General features: G+C 41.5%; 1 protein-coding gene across 1 annotated transcript in view; it reads right to left on the bottom strand.

Moving 5' to 3' along the window:
- The window catches only part of LOC118421304, a gene marked incomplete in the record, with an annotated part of 23,566 nt that extends 6,564 nt beyond the window's left edge, over positions 1–17,002 (bottom strand). Inside the window, 21 exon segments of the mRNA XM_035828537.1 lie at positions 61–117; positions 424–530; positions 1,119–1,197; positions 1,768–1,983; positions 2,598–2,706; positions 2,874–2,989; positions 3,422–3,677; positions 4,405–4,572; positions 4,986–5,185; positions 5,648–5,795; positions 6,263–6,470; positions 7,068–7,215; positions 7,397–7,457; positions 7,817–7,938; positions 8,309–8,492; positions 9,420–9,572; positions 11,060–11,168; positions 11,441–11,528; positions 11,950–12,112; positions 12,562–13,134; positions 16,462–17,002. Coding sequence (XP_035684430.1) covers positions 61–117; positions 424–530; positions 1,119–1,197; positions 1,768–1,983; positions 2,598–2,706; positions 2,874–2,989; positions 3,422–3,677; positions 4,405–4,572; positions 4,986–5,185; positions 5,648–5,795; positions 6,263–6,470; positions 7,068–7,215; positions 7,397–7,457; positions 7,817–7,938; positions 8,309–8,492; positions 9,420–9,572; positions 11,060–11,168; positions 11,441–11,528; positions 11,950–12,112; positions 12,562–13,134; positions 16,462–16,968 — 3,772 coding nt within the window.
- Between the last annotated feature and the right edge of the window lie 2,865 nt (positions 17,003–19,867).

The raw sequence follows: 19,867 nt of genomic DNA, 5'->3' as shown, positions 1-19,867 counted from the left end.
AGGGATTATCTCACCATATACCCTCGGGCCGGGGCATTAACCCTTTATTGTTACCAGTACCTTTCTTCCTCTTTGGTTTGTCGGCTGCTTCTTCCCCTTCTTCCTCGGGGTCTTCAACTGCCATTAGAATATACCAATGAATATTAAATGATTATGAAATATAAGATATTTTTGGGTATGTTATGGCTGATACATACACAGCTGACCCTAACAAACATACAGAGATCGAAAATACCTTTTATTTCATACTCTGAAAATGTCTAAACTATGTTTACGTATAATACTATAAAATTGATGCATGCAAGTACGAATTAAAATGGGATATATAAGATAATAAGACTAAACCTTTTCGTTTGTTTATGAAAATCCGTATTGTACTTTTCAATGACGAATCTTTATTCTTATGAACGTAAGGGTATATACCTATGGGTGTGGGTGGTGGTTTAGCTTGTGTAGGGGTTGGTGGCTCCGACTGGATCTCTTCTACGTTCTGGTCTTCCACTTCCTGTGTCGGGCCGCAGTTACAGCACCTTAAACACGTTATCAAAGATATAAAAAAAAATTAACCTGATGAATCAACTGAAGGTTTTCGAGTACTCCTCTTCCGTTAGATACCCAAATGTAACAACCTCGAAACGTTTACAACGCAAAAACCTAGACGCTTCTTCTCACTGAAAAATACGAAATATCGGAAATAGAATCAGACTTTTTTTTGCAACAGGGGCAATGAAAGCAATCTAGGCCAGAGCTTTGCAGCCATCTCAACACAGGTGGAGGCGCCGGAGACCATTTGTGAGTTATGATCACTGGTCACCGAGTCACGATGAAGTTGTCATTTCCTGACAAAGACTGAAGTTGGACAATGGAACATTCGTTATCTTTAAGCACATCCTACGGTAGCACATAAGATACTATCAAAAGCCGGCAGAGGAGTAAAGCCGGTCTAGAAGCATGTTTCACTCGGTATCAAAACACACTCTTAAGCCAGCTTCACTCCTCTGTCAGTTTATGATATTGTCTTATGCTAGCTACCGTGGGATCTACTTGGGGATTAAACATTCGGGTAACCTTTGAGTTAGAAATTGCAGTTAAGTTCTACTTGGATCTAGAATCCTTACCTCCTCATGGCATCCACAAAGCTCCACCAGATCTCTGTCCAGCTCTTTCCACTTCCTACCGTTTTTCCTTCACGAGTACCTTTAAAAAGGTATGATATCTATTATGACATAGTATAACACTTACCATATTTGCACAGCGCTTGGAACTTTGAATCCATACTTTAGGGAGCGAAATGCTCGCAGTTCCACGACACCATACCTTCGCCAGGTATGAAATGAGTTTCACCTTTACAGCTGGTATATTAATTGTGTTTGTAATCAATTATGCAAATAAGATCCACATCTGCATACATCATATTAGTTGATCATCTCCTTTACCCAAACAACAGACGTTCACAATCTATGTTAAGAAAGAATGCTGTAAACGCATTTTCTGATAATTTATAGAAATGAGGTCCTTATTTGCATAATTGATTTTCAACGATGTTCACATGTACATAACTTTCAAATGCCAGGTGTTTACAACGTTTTTACTGCAGCGTGGGCTCTCATCATCAGATAGTCCGATTTACTAGGCAATACTTGTTATGGCCTTGTCGCAATATTGAAAGCGACTGTCCTTGATGCTCGGTGTGACCTACATGACATCAATACGACATAATTACCCAGGTTCAACAAGAATCGAATGTAAGAGAGAACCCTGCCTTACCCCAGCTCCTGTCGTTCAGGTTACAGATGCTGTAGATGGTGAGCAGCAGGTAGCCTGACGGGAGACAGAACAGGTACCAGATGCCGTGGATGAGACAGAAGAACTCCGTCGGATGCAGGAGGGCCGTCACGATGAAGATGGCGATGATGGTGAGGAAGTATATGGTACTGACCGGAACAGGTAACACCAGCGTATCGGGATCCGGGGTCGGTGCATCTGTAAGAAACATGGATTGAGATAATAGAAGAGTTAATGCTATCCCGAAGAACGCTTTTGGCATTGTCTGTTACAATCTTATTCTATAAACTAGAGATACGTTATGTTACATATGCAAATAAGCACCTGCACTACTTTCTCATTAGGTATACTGAGCCGCCACATAAGAAGCTTGTATAATCAGACACATGACTGTCACCTAAGGACGGGGCTTGTATCACTAGTAATAAAATTGCATCACTCCGCCTCACGTGGCATGACAGTAGTATAATTACTACCAACACAGACGAACTTCCATGATACGTAGACCACTGTCCCCCAAGCTCCAAACCTATTCATCATGTTTAACTTATATTCCATTCAGGAAGGTTTGTCCGTGTGTATTCTAAGAGAAGTGCAAATGTATACGTATGCATATGTGTTGGCACCCAATATCAGCTAATCTGCCTTGGCCTGCCATGTATTGCGTTGTCTGCAATCTCAATAAATCTAAATGTAAACCATAGATCATTTTGTATTTACAATGGCAGACTGTCTTGCTGCAACCACCAACTATATGCATGTGACATAACAGATACATTGATTAAATGTCCATAAAACAAAATAAAAAGTACCTGTTGGCAGAGGTGGTGGACCAGACAAGCCCTCCACAACTTCCCTGGCGGTTCCCACAGTTACTGCAGCCATCACGATGGCAAATACAAACGTCAAAACTTGGGCCATCTGAAATTATTAAAAGAAAATTTAATTACAAATTACTACCAATAATTTAGACATGTATTAACATTATGAGGCTTTATAGATAGATATGTAGATATAAACAATCTAATAATGTATTTGTTACAGACTAATGAATAAGAGCTGAAATGAAAAGTTTTAAATTATCATACCTGTAGTTGGAAGTTCTGAGAAGTGTAGAGGCAGATCATGGCGTAAGCCACAGAAGTCAAGACGAGGAGTACCATGGACACCGTGACGCTCACACCGTAGGCATAGTTCAGTCCACCTATTGGGCAAACGCATTAACGTCAAAGTTAAGTTGCGCAGTAGAAGGCACAAAACGGGAATTCTAAGCGATTATAGCGCCACCAAATATCCTTGAAAATCTTCATTTTCCTTAAGAATTTAGGCACAACCTGGAGGCTTTTGGATTGTAAAGAATAGGTAGGGTCTAAGCTTCCCAAATTTGGTCAAAATGTGCTCAGTTTAGCAGCTTAGCTGACGTGCGGAGGGATTTTAGTTGTTGGATCAAATGTGTGGTATCAGGATAAAACGGGTCAAAGGTAAGGTTTTTTTTCAGAGAGCGAGCATTGCTCGTAGTATGACCAGATCAACACCCTATTTCCAAAGCAAACACTCTACTCATTCGCTCAAAGTGTCCATGGCCGGGATAACCTTAACAAAAACCGTTTACACTAAGTATTAAAATCATACTCACCAGAAACAAGCAGACAACATGTCCCTGGACCAATCAGCGTAGAGAAGAGCAAGAGAAGCTGATACAGGATGAAGAGTCGGGAGATGTTGTTGTTGTTCTTGACCATGGTCTGCCACTTCTGGATCATCAGGACAAGGTTGGCCACGGTCGAGGGCAGCCACCGGCGGCGCTGTTTGAAGAACTCGTCAAACGTCTCGGGACAGAAGGTGGAGTCTTCAGACACGGCGGAGTACTCAAGTTTCCAGCCGTTTTCAACCTGGTTTATATACAATAGAAGCGAACATGGTTAATGTTAAAATGTATGCCGACAATTCTTTCTTTGCCGACAGTTGCTTACAAGCAAGGGCTAAATTGTAAGGGTCTGGAGTGGCTGTCATTCGGTACTAACTTGGGTGACAACATACCCTGGTATCCAGAGAACAGCGCTCGCGGCTACGGTTCTTTCGAGATACGCCCCGCGCAGTGAAGGCCCTTAGCCGGCTAAGTTGTACTCTGATATCAAGGGTAGTGACAACAATACATAATGCTGTTGGTTTGAACCACTTACGTCTACTTTTGGATAACTGTTGTGTTTTCTTTGACGTGCTCGGGGTACAATTAAGTAAACATATTCAATCGTGGTGCAAAGTGCTGTCTACTGAGGAAGTTGAAACCATCTTAATATTGGAAAGTCCCGAAGAAAAATAAATACAGAACATCAAAATAAAATGCTTTTAGAAGATTCTATGAATCGCATACCTAAACTACAACTCAAGTGTACAGAAGAAAGTCTCGCACACACAAAAACAACAGATCGTGTCCCGGCAGAGATACGTACAGAACATTTTCAGTATTTGGGCGGATACACGGCAATCGGACACTGCGATAGAACTCCGGTCATCGAGACAATTCAAATCACCATACGGGCAGCTGTTTAGAGAGGAAGAAAAGGCAGCAGAAAACTGTCAAATAGACAAAGAGTTAATGACAAAATAACAACTTGCCATGAGTGTACAAAGCCACCTGTCCTCTCCCATATCTTTGATGAGAAACTCGTTCGCCTTTGTGACGTGTGTACAGTACGTGGGGAGGGTGTTCTTCACGGCTTTAGCACGGTAAACACTGAAGCATCCGGGACAGCACAGAACCGTACCTAGAACGTTGTTCGCACACTGAAATATGCGCAGAAATAGGACATGTTAGAGGTGATACAATATTGACTCACTTATTCTACTTATGCCAATGATCGTAAATACACAAATAACGACAATATACTGTTATCTTTTATATATTAAAAGCACATGGAATAGAAATTTTACATTGCTACTCAGAAAAATTGGATACTGACACGTTTGTCTGAAAACCTGTTAAAACGACACCCGAAAGCTTTTTTAAAGTCATTTGTGATGCATTTTTTTCATTAACACAGCTTATTTTACATGTCAACAATAAACATACAAGCGATTCCAATTACCATGAAATATGCTAGCATTCTTACAAACACATACGAGACCTTAATACAAACCCGTATAGCATATGTAGATGTAGTAAGCATTAAAATGATTATGTCTAACGTAACACCTACTTTGTTTAACCAATGCCCAATGGCATAGTCGAAGATCTGGTACCACGCTACAGCCCCCGTGCCCAGGGGATGAGTACGTGCGCAGACTGCACCGACTGCCGGGTCCCGGGCAGTGATGTCCAGCAGGGCCTTAGCAGCGTCAGGGTTAAACTTGACGTCAGCATCCGTCACAAGCAGGTAGGTGTTGTCGAGCTTATCCTCTGTAATTGGTAATACATTTGCCTTACTTGTAGGAATGATTTGCAATTGCTTCATTTGCATACCTGTGCTTTGTCAATTACACCAATAAACTAGGTTGCTTAGATGTCGTGATTGAAAGCCGGTTACCCCCGAAGGTTTCTATGTTGATTTATTGATTCATTGATATTTGCCACTTTAATAGAAGGAACACATTTTCAAAATGTCAACGAAGAGACCAGATAATGTAAAATTTAATCTACCCACACGGGTAAAGACCGCTACTCTTTTTCGAAAGGCGTGGCGGGTTCTTTAAAGTGATCGAAATGTGCCACTTTGAAAACCACCGGACTATTATTTCAATGTTATATCCGTATGTGAAACAGCTTTGATAATAAAAAAAATATTTCTCACTTGCATTGAGCATAAGTAAATGTCATGTCCGTGTTTTTTTATCTAATACGTCAACTAGTGCATGAACTAACCAGGATTATATCCCAGGATTTCGAGCCGCATGCTGCAGGCATTATGCCAGTCGCCAGGGGTCGGACATATCTTCAGGTACCGCGTGCAGATTGGTTTCTTGAGATAGTGTTTCACGCATGTGTCACTGTCACTGTTTCCGGTGAAGACCTTGAATTGCAATAAGTGAACACCGTCATTCAGTCCACAAGACATAATTATCAGACTCTAAATCGAACAGTAACAAGTGAATATATGCTTATGAAAACGTGCACAATATTCAATAGGAGCTTTTATGTGATTAACGAAACCGCCAATGCTATTTCAACAGATTGCACAAATATATCAAAGAATGGTTGAAAGCAGGTAGCCAACACTTGAAATTGCCGTCTAAAACGTTTCATGATCAGATTAAGATATACTAAAAATACTCACATGATAGGCAGCAAAGAGTTGCAAAATACAATCAATTTCATGACACATCGTACAAATACATCTGATTGTTAGCATAAGATAGCAACTACTAAAATATGTCCTTCTTTTCTTGCATTCTATCCACATTCAAACCCGTTCTCAGTGCACTGACGCCATCTAGCGGAATGTATTAAAACTTCCATTGAACTGTGTCTGACACTTACCGTTGGTTCTCCATCCACTCCCTCGCTGTAGGTGTCCCACTTCACACTGGTGGTACCCAGCCGGCTGATACTGCCCACATCCTGGCCCTGGTACTGGATTGTGTAGGACCGAACCCACTGGTCCTTTCCGGGTTTGCCCTGTGTGATCACCCCCGTCACCATCTTGGTCTCGCCCAAGTCCACTTGTATGTAGGGTTGACTGTCGTCACTGTAACAAGGGCAGCGAGTTGAAAAGAAAACGGTCTAGAAGGGACTATTGTTTGGCGTTTCAAAGGTTGACACAAAGTGCTGTAAAAATTCACTCATACCAGACCCACTGCATCTGCAGGCAAGCATGAAGCCTAGCGTTATGTACCGTGGCCGGCAGAAACAATGGGCAACACATGTTAGGCGTCATCCAGAAAGAGGACAACTTTAGGATGGTATACATACGACCTTTTTATCAACGTGATTAATGGACCATCCATTGAGAAAGGGAGGGGTGCAGCGCAAAGGAAAATAAGTATGTGCAGCGCAAATAAAGTAAGTGTCTGCAGCACAAAAAAATAAGTGTGTTGCGCAGAAAATAGGTGTGTTGATCGGAAAATGGTTGTGGGTAGTTGTGTTGACCAAAAAATAGGTGTGTTGCCTATTGTGGCTGTCGGTCACGGTAGTAATTATGGCATTGTAACTGGCGAGCGACCCAAGAGTGTGCGTACGTAAGTCTCACCCTTCGTCTCCTGGTGTCAATTACTTTGACGAGTTACGCAGACACGTCAAGAAAATCGAAAGTTTGACTAGAACCATAAAAAGAATAGGTACTGACAACGATGCAGTCCATCCGTATGGACTGTTAAGACGAGCCCTGTGCGGTCCTGTTGATGCCATAAATAGACTTCCTTTCTTCGGAGACGATGCCTTGATGTCGTCATCCTCTATAGCCCCTGACGTCATACCAAGAGGATTGTAGGTAGCTAAAGAATAACGAAGAAATTCAACCACCAGCATAATTTCGATGAAATCATAAAAGAGAATTACAATATTTCAATGAAAAACAAACTACAGAAATTACGATTTTAATACATCATAGCTGAATTTGGATCTAATGGCAAATGGATTATTGCGGTTGGCAGACAAGATACATGGCATACTCACACAAGTAGTCTAAGATATACGACATGTACATCACTTGGCTCCATCTCTTTTTAGCACGCACCTGAAAGTAAGATTGAGAAGAACACAAAGTAAAACTTCAGTTTTGACAAGAGCAAAAAATACACCGGAACTAAAGCAGCAGTACAGAAGATCATTGCCAGGAGGCCCTAAAACTTGTCTGATGGGCTTTTTCCAAAGACGTTTACATTTAGTAAAAATAAAAATGAAACATTTCATAAAGAATCATCCATCCTTAAATATGCTGTTCATAGACACACATAAACACAAACATGCACACGCACGCTCACGAACATATACACGAAAAAAAACACGCATGCACACAAAAAGCATAACATACAAACGCTTTGCTGAAAATAACATCCGTTGTTTCTCTCCTGCTTTAGTTAAAAGTGAACTTACCCTTGAGTTGTCCTTCAGATGAATGTTGAAGGGCATCTTCCTGGTGCCAACCCGCCATGACAGCTGGAGTCCATACGGAGTGTCCCACTTCTCACATTTTCCCTCACTGAATACGTTTTCCTCTGAAACATGTGCGGAAACGAGGGGAAATCTTTAGAACGGTCCTGTAATACCAGAACAACATGCAATATTCTGAACCTATCGACAAACGAGATATCTCGACATCTCATTTGTAGGTCTTGAGTTATAATAACCTATACAAACAGAAATGCAGATAAACATCTTTGAAACCATTGACGTGATTTTAATCCTCAACTGAGTTTCAACGATACAACAGCCATGTGACTTTTCGGTTAGATGTGATAGGGCAGTTCAAAGAGGAGTAATGAAAATAACATAAAAACAACATTTTGCTATGTTTGATTCGTGTCAACATAACCTGAATATATAGTATCAATAGAACCTGCCTAACTATTGGTTGACACTACTTACTTGAAGATGTCCTCATCGTCTTGTCGACCAAGGATAAGAGCTGTAACGCCCATCTCGAAGGTTGACCTTGCTTGCAGCCTCCGTCGAAGAAGACGTGAGCCTCAAAATGGCGCTTTGCCTCGTCTTGAAGGTCATTCGCGATGCCTCTCAATGACAGAAGAAGTTGTTCCATTTCTTCTTCAGACTAATATGTTAGAGAAATTGCAAAGTTCATAGTGGTAGTAGGGAAATATATAATTTGTCAATATATCAATACAATTGTGCAGTGTGTAGACACGCTATATATTTTATGTGACATGTAAGTATCATGCGGTGTAATGCAAAATGGTACTTCTGTCCATGTATCCACCAAAACATCTCTTTTAAAAGGTGTACTATTTACAACCAAACTTTTATTGGAAAACGTAATTAGTCATTAGAAATGCCATGAATGAGTCATAGAGTAAAAGGTACATCATATTAAATGCAACATTTTTTAGAAGAAAGATTGATTGATATTGTCATGTTTTCTTTGCCACCCTATAAATAAATATGGGGCCGCGTAGCACGGTGGTAGTGTATACGGCCCGTGACCGAGAGGTCGCCGGTTCGAATCCGCCTCCGTGTTGCCGGTCTTGTGCCCTTGGGAAAGGCACTTAACACGACTTTCCTCACTTTACTCAAGTGAAAAATGAGTCGTCCCTCGGATAGGACGTTAAATGGAGGTCCCGTGTATGGGGAGAGTCACACCCCATGCACGTTAAAGAACCCCCACACGTGCGATGGTGCGGTGTGGTTGGAGCAAACCCTTCTGTCCGGAGTTGGTGATTCACTTCAAATCACCCGGTTGGAGGCCTGGCGAACCTCCATACCGTATCAGCCACACGGTGATTTACATCATTCACCCGGACGGGAGACCTGGCGCATCCCCGTCTTGTAATTAGCCAGCGAAAGGGTATGTCACCCCGAAAGGGGCGGTATCACCCCGTCGTGTGCGAACATGTGCGAACATGTTTACATTTGATCACGTCGACCGATGATGATAATGATGATGATGATGATAAATAAATAGCCTGTTTATTTCATATAGACGGATATAGGTCCCCCGCAGATGAAGGTTCAATAGCGTTACCTCGTGGTACATCGTACTGCAGATGTAGACGCAGGCGTTCTTGACAATCTTAGTCCGCTCCTTGAACTGTTTCTTGTTATTGTAGCGCGTCTTCCTGCTCAGGATCAGCCACTGCTCCAGGAAAATGTTGTTGTAACCTGGCAACCAGAAAATCTGAAACGACAAAATCGTTATAACTGAAGCTTCTGTAATCAGACAAAGCATGGAGGTGATAAGGCCATTTATGTCATACCTGTGACGCGAAAACGTTCGATACGGGTGTTCCGGACCGGCTGGTAACTTTCCGTACGGCCCGGGGTTATCACACGGGCTCCATTCGAATAAATCGAACTGTTTCGAGTGGGCCGAGTACGGCACCAACGAAAGTTCGAATACCTGATTCGGACGTTGGAACATTACTGTTGCAACAATTTTTTTTCGAGGGCAACAAATTTGTTCAACTTCTGGCGCATTTCGCATCAAAACAGTGGTTTTCTCAGGTGGGTATGACATAAATAAAATACAACACGGTGTATTCCGCATCACCCTCGGTCTCAGCCCTCCCGCGGGTCGGATCACCCTCCGGCCTTCGGGCGATCCGACCCGCGGTCGGGCTGACACCTTGGGCGATACGGAATACACCGTGTTGTATTCTATATATACCTGACCTTACCTAGTCCCATCCTCATACCTAAGGGTCGGGGACTATGGTAGTGTTCAGTGTCAGCGAGTAAGGCCATATAGGGTAAAGAAATTCGATTGAAAATAAAAATGCATCTTATTATTATGGGGGAAACTTTAGGTCTTTTTCTACTTTGACAAAAATTCACTCTTTAAAAAGCGAGAGATTAATAAGTAATCGTAATGTTACATCTTTAAAAATCCCATTTACCGTCGGCTGAGCAGGCGTCGACATGTCACGTGATCACCTACCTGCTGTTATCCTTTGACCACATTTACCCTCTAAGCTTTCCATACGCTTATCGTGCCTTTTTTTTTCTTTATTGAAATACATGTGAAAATACAAATAAACGGACAAGGACAAAGTGACGGCGGACTCAAGTTACATTCAACTTATATTAAGCCGCCACTTATACAAGGATTGTAAATAATAAATTATACAGGACAATAGTAAATAGATAATTACATATGAATGAAACAGTGTACGTGAGTCGACCCCCCTTACTGGAGTAGAAAACTAAAACAAAGAATTATACTTGAAATTAAAAACGATTTGTTGTTGAAATGTAGACATGTGTTGCTTCCATAATTCTGCAATTGACATTGAAGCAACAGACAGAACTACCGTGTAAGATCAACATTTCTTTGGCATTATTTGCAAGACTGTGGAAATCAAGTATATGTACAAGTAACCCAGAAAGTTTGCCGAAGAGAACTGAGCGCTGGTAATTATAGGTAGGGCAGTGCAAAAGGTAGTGTGAAGTCGTTTCGTATGGACACCCGCAGCTGCAGGCTGGGCTTGACACTAGACCCCGCGTGAAAAGACTGTAATTCAAGAAATATTGTGCCTTTTCATTTGCTCAGTACGCTCAGATTAGTGACAATGAGCTCACTATTCTAAAAGTGTGACTGTGCACTTGTCTGTGAAATAGGCGGAAACTTAGTTCTCTTTGAAGCTTAAAAGAAGAGAAGAATATTACCTTTGAATCTTTCTCCAAGACGTTTGTCGGGCTCCGGGCAAGGAAACTCCAGACGGCGATGAGTTGGGCCAAGAACAGACACACCGCAGCTGGGATGCCCCAGGAGTAACTTAAAGAAGATAATTATAAGATAAACATTTATGTACAGGCAAAGGCTTGATTATCTTTAAGAATTTAATCTAGTTAAGGTTCTATTACTATTTCACATATTTCCGAACACTGTTATCAAAAATGCATATTGAAGACAAACAGATTAGTATCATCACCCGTTCTTTCGAAAATATGCATAATTTATTAATTTCGTTCTTTATCTTATTATTTTGAATTATTACCATACATTTTTTTGTATTATTAAACTGTTATGAAATAACAAAAACCTACCTTGTTGTGTCCGCAATACAAGCCTCTAAAGGTATGAATACCTCACAGACGGGTACAATAAAGGCGAACAGGTAGGCAAAAACAGTGGCTGAAATGTCAAGAAATTTAAAGTGATTTAAACACAGAAATTGCGCATTTTAATATTTCATAGGTTATGATAGCGTGTTTGTTTGTGTGTTAGTGTGTGTGTGTGTGTGTTACATTTGTTAATGTGTATGTGCGCTAGTGCACTTTGTGTGTAGGGAGCGCTCGTGTAATATGTGTCTCTCTGTGTATGTATATCTTCGTGTGTGAAAGAACCTTGTGTGTAATACAAGATGGGGCCGCATGAGGGCTAGTGTTGGCTGCTTTCATCGCCCTGGGAAGGAGAACACATTTTATGCGCAAAGTATGCTGGGAAACGGCAAAGCATCCTGGGGACGACAGCTTGTAACTTCCTCTACAAATCCTTTTTCAATCTCCTTGACAATACTACTAATAAAAGAAAGAATGAAAAGAATGTTCCTCACAGAGTAGTAGAGGTACGGCGAATCCCACGTGGTAGATACAGATGCTACAGGCGAACAAACAGAAGATGTACGCCCCGAAACTGGTGAAGATGTTGACGAGAAATGAGTTGATGGCAGGGTGAGACATGTTGATTTGGGACCACGCAGTCCAGCTCCACATTACCTGGATGTGAAGAAAATGTCGTTTACGTTTCAAATTTCAAAGAAATCGTGCATGTAATTCCTTTACATATCCAATGATTCTTTACTATTAGGTGGATGTGTGTTTGGGAGAGCAAAACGGTTCAAAGCAGTGATACCAGGTGAGAAAGTATTATGCAAAGTACATTTCGGACATTAATTTTCAAATAGCGCTACAATACTAACTACCATCATTTACCATAGTGATTATACAGAAGTTATACCGATGAACAGATTTACTTATTTTGTTTCAAGAAAAAAAATGGTGGACCGTTAAACTCTTTTGATTTCAAAGTAATAATATATGAATTCCACCTAGTAATGTATGAATGTACCATTCAGCAAATAGGGTTTAATCTAAGTTCCAACTCCATTTTCTAAGATCTAGTCATTCCAATATGTACAGGCAATATTATGGAATGTATCACGAACCTCTGCGTTCCCTATCTTGAAGGTGTAGACATACAGCGTCACCACTGCAGGCGTCAGAAGTAGCTTCAGAAAACTTGTGATCATCCCTGACCTCCAACGGGCGTCCTTGTCGGGCCGTGTCCTCTGAAACTTCTTCTCTTCGTCTTCTTCATCGTCGTCGTCGTCGGCTTCGTTCGGGTCCTTTCGGGATTCTTCGTCAACCTCCTCGGCATCCCATCGTCGGGTTTGAAGTTTCTGCATGACAGGTGCCCAGGCTAGGGATAGCAACAACACGGACAGGGGGACTTTCCAGCCGGAGTTTTGGTCCATGTCGGCGGTGAAGTACACGATGACACCGAAGGAACCGATCGCAAGTATCGTCGAGGCGAGGAACGCAAGGAGCCATTTCCAAGACGCTGGCCGGTCTTCCTTGGGGCGGACGAACTTGTACAGCTCGAAGACGAGTTGGAAGACTATCTGAACGATGTAGATGCTGTTCATGAGTAGGATGCCGAGAGCGCTTCGTGTTGTGGACAGTGCTTCTATCACCATTAGACACAGTGCGAAGACTTCTGCTGCACTCGCAACGAAACCCTTGAAAAGTAGAGGCAAGAAATAAGAAATTCGAATACTGGAACAAAGATACGAAGTGGCATACTAGAAGGTCACATACTAGAGGGCAAAAAATACCTTTACCTTTGTCTTTTCAGCACGCACAACTTTACCAATTCGTTATCAATTCAGAGGTTTTGGAGTTATGCTGACAACAAAAACACGAATACGCACAGACAGACATGGACATAGTCGTCAGACGCATGGACACAATCAAAACTATATTTCAATTTTATTGCGATTAAAATAGCTTTTATTCTTCTTATAGCAAGTACGCAATTGACCATGTGTGCATGCCACTAAAAGTAACCTGTTACAATAACCCTGAAACCGTACCGTTAGGTTTGATCAAAATACTGAATTGGACCCTTTTCTGTTATCGAAAACATTATGGAGGTGTAATAGGGTAGGAAAGGCGAAAGTAGTCTCATAGCCTGTTTCGGGTCGTAGGAGCATTATTGGGTTGTTAATCACTGTGTCTAAAGTTCGGTAGTGGAAAGCGTAGTCAAATCATCTCATTTTTATGGCCTCTTACCTTCCCAACAGAACACAGTTAAGCATATTTTACACCTGAGTGAAAAAACACACACAAAAGAGCCACGCCTAAAATATCGAAAAGAGTGGGGGTTATTCCCAGTGTGAGTGGTTCAAATAAATTTCTCCAGATATGCAACTTATTGTTTCGATTGCATGTTTAGTGTTATTGATGATGATTAAGCGTGATAAATGAGCGGCACTACCCTTTGTCTTATCTAATCTAAATAATGTTCGTGACGTCAGTTCTCATTTGCATATCGATTTGACATACACGCGAGTGTAGATAAGTGCTCAGGTCATGACGCCATGACATTTGCACTGTGTGTCATTAAGTATAGCGGCGTAATCTAAGTGTTTGTTGAAGGGCCTCTCAAGGTTGTACATGCATGGCGCTGATTATAAACGGGTAATGATAAATTTGATAGAACAATAGGTGGCATCTCACTGCACAGGGGGCACCAGTGTGGCACTGTGGGGTTCGAAAGATTACTGAAGTTCCAGAGATAAAGAACGAACTTTCTTACTTTTTGTGTATTCTGTTGTCTTGTATGTCATACTTTTACCTATTTTACAATATCTAAATTATTAAAAACCCCGCAGTGCCGCACCGGTACCCCAAGCGCAGTGAGGTACCATTTAAACAACTGCAAAGTATTTCAAAAATTGGAATACTTTCTATAGCTCGGGGCTAGGTTGCTCATTCCACGTTGCTTCAGATTCGTGAGCGAAGCGAACGAGGTGGTTTTAGAAGGTGGTTATAGCAAGAGATCAGGCGTTATAACACCATGCACACCTCGGGGCGTAGTTACTGCACAAGAAGTTAACTTTGTAAACCCCTGACAAGTGAGCTGCACTGCAGTTTATACAGGCTATGATCCAGTGGCGCAGTTATGGCCGATGCACTCATATTCATGACACGGCCGTTTGTTTAACAGATCATTATCAGAGCAGGAGAAGTCACCTACAGGCATATCTGTTGGATCTTGACATTCAAAACAAGGTAAAGAGCCAATTACCATGCAAGTCCATTCAGTTTTACGCATATTATCTCATTTATAACGAATAAAGACTATATAAGCTCCTTTGAATAGCTTCCAATTCGTTATCAATATCGTAAATGTAACTTAGTATGATGAATAAACTGTTAAACTGAATTAAATCATAAGGAGGTCTAGTGTCGTCGGGCGCGGCGTAACTACTAGAGCGTTCGGCTCGGAATCTATAGGTCCTGAGTTCGATCCTCACCGTTTCCCCGACGTTGTGCCCTTGGGAAAGGCACTTTACACGACCTTGCTCACTTCACCTAAGTGTAAAACTGGGTACCTGATGTCGGTCAGGGAGGTAAAAGACTACCTTTACCTTCTGTCTGTACCGTGTAAGATTACAAAACTTGAGTGAATATTCATAATACAGTATGCGACTACAGTACAGTACTGTAATTAAGTTCGCGGTATGGGGCTACCGCGAATTCAAACCCACCGCGAACATTCCATTTTCCCGCTGCCGCGAAATTAAATCCCCGCGAACTTAAATGCATTTACAGGATAATGTTGAAGGAGATCTAGGAAACGTGTTGCTATCGCGTAGTAAAACTCGATACCCCATGATAGGACAGTGGCCCTGCTTTGCCATTTACATACATACTAGGAGTTCTTTTCCGTTGTGTTTGAGACGTGATAAAAATTTCGAGGCCATCTGCCATCATGATTTCCGACTTGTGTTCCGCAAGGGTCCCGGTGCGTATCTACTAATTAAATATAATACAATATTGTTTTAACCGCGAAATTAAAACACCGCGAAACAATTTCCGCTCCTACCGCTAAACTTTATCACCGCGAACATAAATGAAGTTACAGTATTAGTAAGCTGCCTGGGTTTGCCATGTATTGCATTTTCTGAAATCTTGCAAACTCCTGAACAAGGTAGACTCGTGATTATAAATTGCTAATAATTAAAAGCTATTTTGGGTCCTTTAGCATCTTTCATCTTATACCAATAAGAGTCTTATTGGCATATCAGTTGCGTTATTTTTAGACCAAATTCCTTGGCGAATGTATGAAGTCATAAAACTCGAGTTCTTAAACGTGTAAAGTTGTTGTGTTGTCAGCCATAATGACCTTTGTTTGACCTGTACACTGAAAGTTCTGACCCTTGTCGGCAATCTGTCTTTACAAGTAGGGTAAACGCCTGTAATGTTGACATATTAAACAGCTCTACCGTTACGTTATCTCACCTGAAGGTAATACAAACACGTAAATCATGCACGCCAGGGACACTCGTGCAATATAGTCATTCACATTTGCTAGCAAATGCAAATCACTTCCCTCCCGGATGCCCATCATTAAGTTTTAGTTTGCATGACGTAAGTCTGTAATGTGATTTCAATCATTTAAAAATCGATTTCAAATTCTGAAATATCAAAAGATGCATCAAATTAAATACATGCAATTTAGCGTCTTTTTATCTACTTTTAACAGTCCCTGTCATCCATGAAGCAACTTTTTTTTTCAAGATAATTCAACATCTGTGTGCTTTAAGCATCTTAGAAGCCTAAAATGTAGCATAGCTCCGGATACAGTACTGTAGTTGCCCGCAAGGTGGCTAACAACATACCAAGTGCTGTATGGAGTGTGTAGCTCTACTTTCTTGAAAACTCACATACACAGTTGCGCGACATTATTAGCTAAATAAAAAGAGTTATACGCGTGTATCTTATAAATCAAATCATCTTAAAAATCGATGTGTAATTTGTAACATAGAAATAGTACTCACAACTCCCAGAGCCAGCAGAGAAGGCCACGGAAAAGACACACTGATGCCGGTAATCCAAAAACATCGCAGGAACGTCAAACCGTAGGGAATCATCAGGACCAAGAGTAACATGTTCACTATGGGTTCCGGCGGTTCGTCGTCACACCGGTCGAAGATCCGTATAGGCCGCGATGTTGTCGGTAGGGTAACCGGAACGACCGTGACATTGTTCGGTATGGTTACAGCCGGGCTGGTAGGTGGTGGTTGTTGTACACGGCTTCTGTTGAAGCGCGCATCAGACAGGCACTCGGCTAAAGAGATGGTGGACACCTTGCTTGCAGTCAGGCACGTTAGCACGACCAGCCCGATAAAGATGGCGAGGAGAAGTTTGGCCACTTTGAGAAACATGCTCGGTTCGTCGTCATCGTTGGAAACTTTCTCCTTAGTTTTGTGTTCGACTGTGAGATCGACGTCTTCGAGGTCTGGCGCCGTCTTGACGTCGTCTTGAGGCGGAAGTCTTGACGCCATTGTCCCAAAACTGATGAAAAGTACTTAAAGACACGAAAAATGAAGAAAAAAAACGGCCCCTGTGTTTCCGAGCACAGTTAACCGTTTTGGCTGGCGTAGATCTGTAACAACATAGTAAATATTTTTGTAAAACATTTTTGATTTTGTAAGTTTTGACATTGCATTATATTGAAAGTGTCACCAAATCCACAAAGCTGCAGTGCCAACACTACAATGTAAAGGTAACATATTAGTATGTTAGGCGCGTTTTTCGCATGCAGATATTCAAATAACACTTATTAATTAAAATCCCATGCATACACCACTACGTCAATAAGTTCTCGGCCTCACACAGAAATAATAAGCACACGTAAAAACAGTAGGTGAGTGGCGCGAAAAACAAGGGAGAACTTCAATTAAAGTTGTGTAGGTCAAGTTCGCCATGTTGCGAATGTTTAAAAGACATTGTTCAACTTGTTTGATATGGTTCCCTTCGCATTTTAAATGGAAAGAAATGGTTGTCTGACTTCCAGCAGAGCAAGTTGACCTGCACACCTCAGGTCACAGCTCATTGTCCATGTTTTTCCCTTCTCTCCAACCTAACATACTGAGTGTAGCCTCAAAGTAATGATCACAATGATTTTAATTTTGGTACACATTGATAATTTAAGCTGTTCATATTTTTGGGTGAGGGAGATAACTTATTGATCACCCTTTCATCCAAGTCAATGACCGTTCAGAATAGGCTTAAACGAACGTGACCGTATTTCCCTTAGACTTTGTTTGCCTATCTTAGGCCACAGCAAGTAAATTTATGGATGACATCCTTTGCAGACTGCAAAAATAATGCGATAGGGCAAAAAAAACAAGATGGGTGAAAAAAAGTAAGATGGCTACATTTTCAAAAATAGGCACCATAAAGTTGTGATGAGTGTTGTAACAAGAATTAAAGAGACAAAACATGGTATCGGAGCCAACAAGGCATTCATTCCTGTATTCAAGACATGTACTGGTGTGGTAAAAGTGACACTAGTGTGGTAGACTGGCATTACCAACAAAGTTGGTAACCACACTCATGGCTTCCATATTGGTGTCACTTTTACAACTATCCAATAAGTTTCATTTCTACACCTACAGCCCTGGGTACCTCGCAAGTGTCACTTCTACAAGTACAATTACTAGTATTAGGATACAACACAACGTATTTGTTCATTTTGGTACTTTATCGTCATGTTGACCATCCCTGTTTTTTTTTCTGAAATCAGGCGAAAATTAATGCGCGCGCTGATGTCATCCATAAAATTTACTTGCTATGGCCTTACCTGCGTGCACCCCCCACCCCGTAAGTAAACTTATTACCGCTGTTTACAACATAGGTACGTGCCACGCATGCCATAAGCTAGCGTTACCTTTTTCACGCCTATACAATACGCTTGAGTGAATGTAACGCCTTGTTGCTTGAGCAACGCTTCATTTGCCACAAAAGGACTTAAAACGTGTCTGAACTTCGTTAAGAAAATGGCCAAGCATTCAAAACTGAACTGATTCAAAACAAAGCAAAATGGAAATTTGGGTTTTCTGTCGGATTCTAAAGCACACAATATGAAACTGTATTTAAAAAAGGAGAGACAGAGAGAGAAAGAAGGATAGAGGGAGAGAGAGAGAGAGAAAGAGAAAGAGAAAGGGATAAGATATAAAACTTACCTTCTAAGCTAAGACCACGCTAGACCATAAGTGACACCGCCCTTATAGTGATTCTGCTTTTAGTGGCGCGAAACCAATTGTCGTCACTAAGATATCAACAAGATCAGAAACGACTTGCAAACAATCTTCAGACAACAGAATTTGTCTTCAACCAACTGACCACAGTCACAAAAGCGACGCAGATTTCATACATTTCCAAATCCACCTCCACATGTCTACCGCAACTTCCTGGTCAGTGTGTACGTGCCAAGTTTCTGAATGTACCTGCGGATATAGGACGATCAAAAAGAGAGCAAACTCTCCGCCCACTATTGAGATACCACGGCGTGTACAGAGGTCAAAGTATCATTTGTTAACTGACGAGAGCGTCCCTCGACAAATAACAAATACCGACGGAGCACCGCATTAAAAGACTGTATTTATGTTTACACAGGTTTACATGCAGTCTGTATCAAATATGAAGGACGTAAAGAGGGGGTTATAACGTCACCGGAAGTCGTATTGAGTGTTTTTGTGGTATGCCGGAAATGAAATGTATACGGATGTGGTATATACTAGATATGTCACGTACACATTCTGTGCACATGTATTCTTGAGCATGTAGTATATTTGGATACCTGAAAAGTAGAAACTAGCTCTCTTGTAGTAAAGAGCAAAAAACAAAACTTGGAAGTTGCTGCACATTCTTTTCGCAATCGATGGTCGGTTCTTTTATTAGACCCTGTTAGTCCCACGGTCCTATATGCATTGGTGTTCGTATACCCCTGTCACATTATCCACGATTTTCGAGCGTATCGATGGAAGATCGGCCATATTTAAGATCGACAGAGGGATGCCATACTTTGTACCTTGTACAATTGTTGTGCAATAAAGCTATTATTATAAGCGAGTCTCGGGCGATTGCCACAGAGTCGTCGTCCGATCGATTTTCGCCAAATGTGACAGGTGTAGTACTTAGGGAATGTGGCCCCGACAGGGCTCTGAAGCCACAAACTTTTCCCACAAGTCTTTGTATGTCCCTTCGGAGATGGTGAACATGACAAGAAAGTGCCGAAATGGAAAAATATATGCCAATTGACAGCATTGATTACACTTGTAGATTCTGATGTGACTGTGGTGAGATACGCATGTAGCCATGACCGTAGCTGTAGAAGTGAACTAGTTAAAATCTAAAAGTGACAATAATGTGCAAAACAGCGGCCATGACTGTAGTTGT

The sequence above is a fragment of the Branchiostoma floridae genome, chromosome 8 (genome assembly GCF_000003815.2).
Source record: "Branchiostoma floridae strain S238N-H82 chromosome 8, Bfl_VNyyK, whole genome shotgun sequence".
Classification (NCBI taxonomy): Eukaryota; Metazoa; Chordata; class Leptocardii; order Amphioxiformes; family Branchiostomatidae; genus Branchiostoma; species Branchiostoma floridae.
This window is presented reverse-complemented; position numbering and strand designations above follow the sequence as displayed.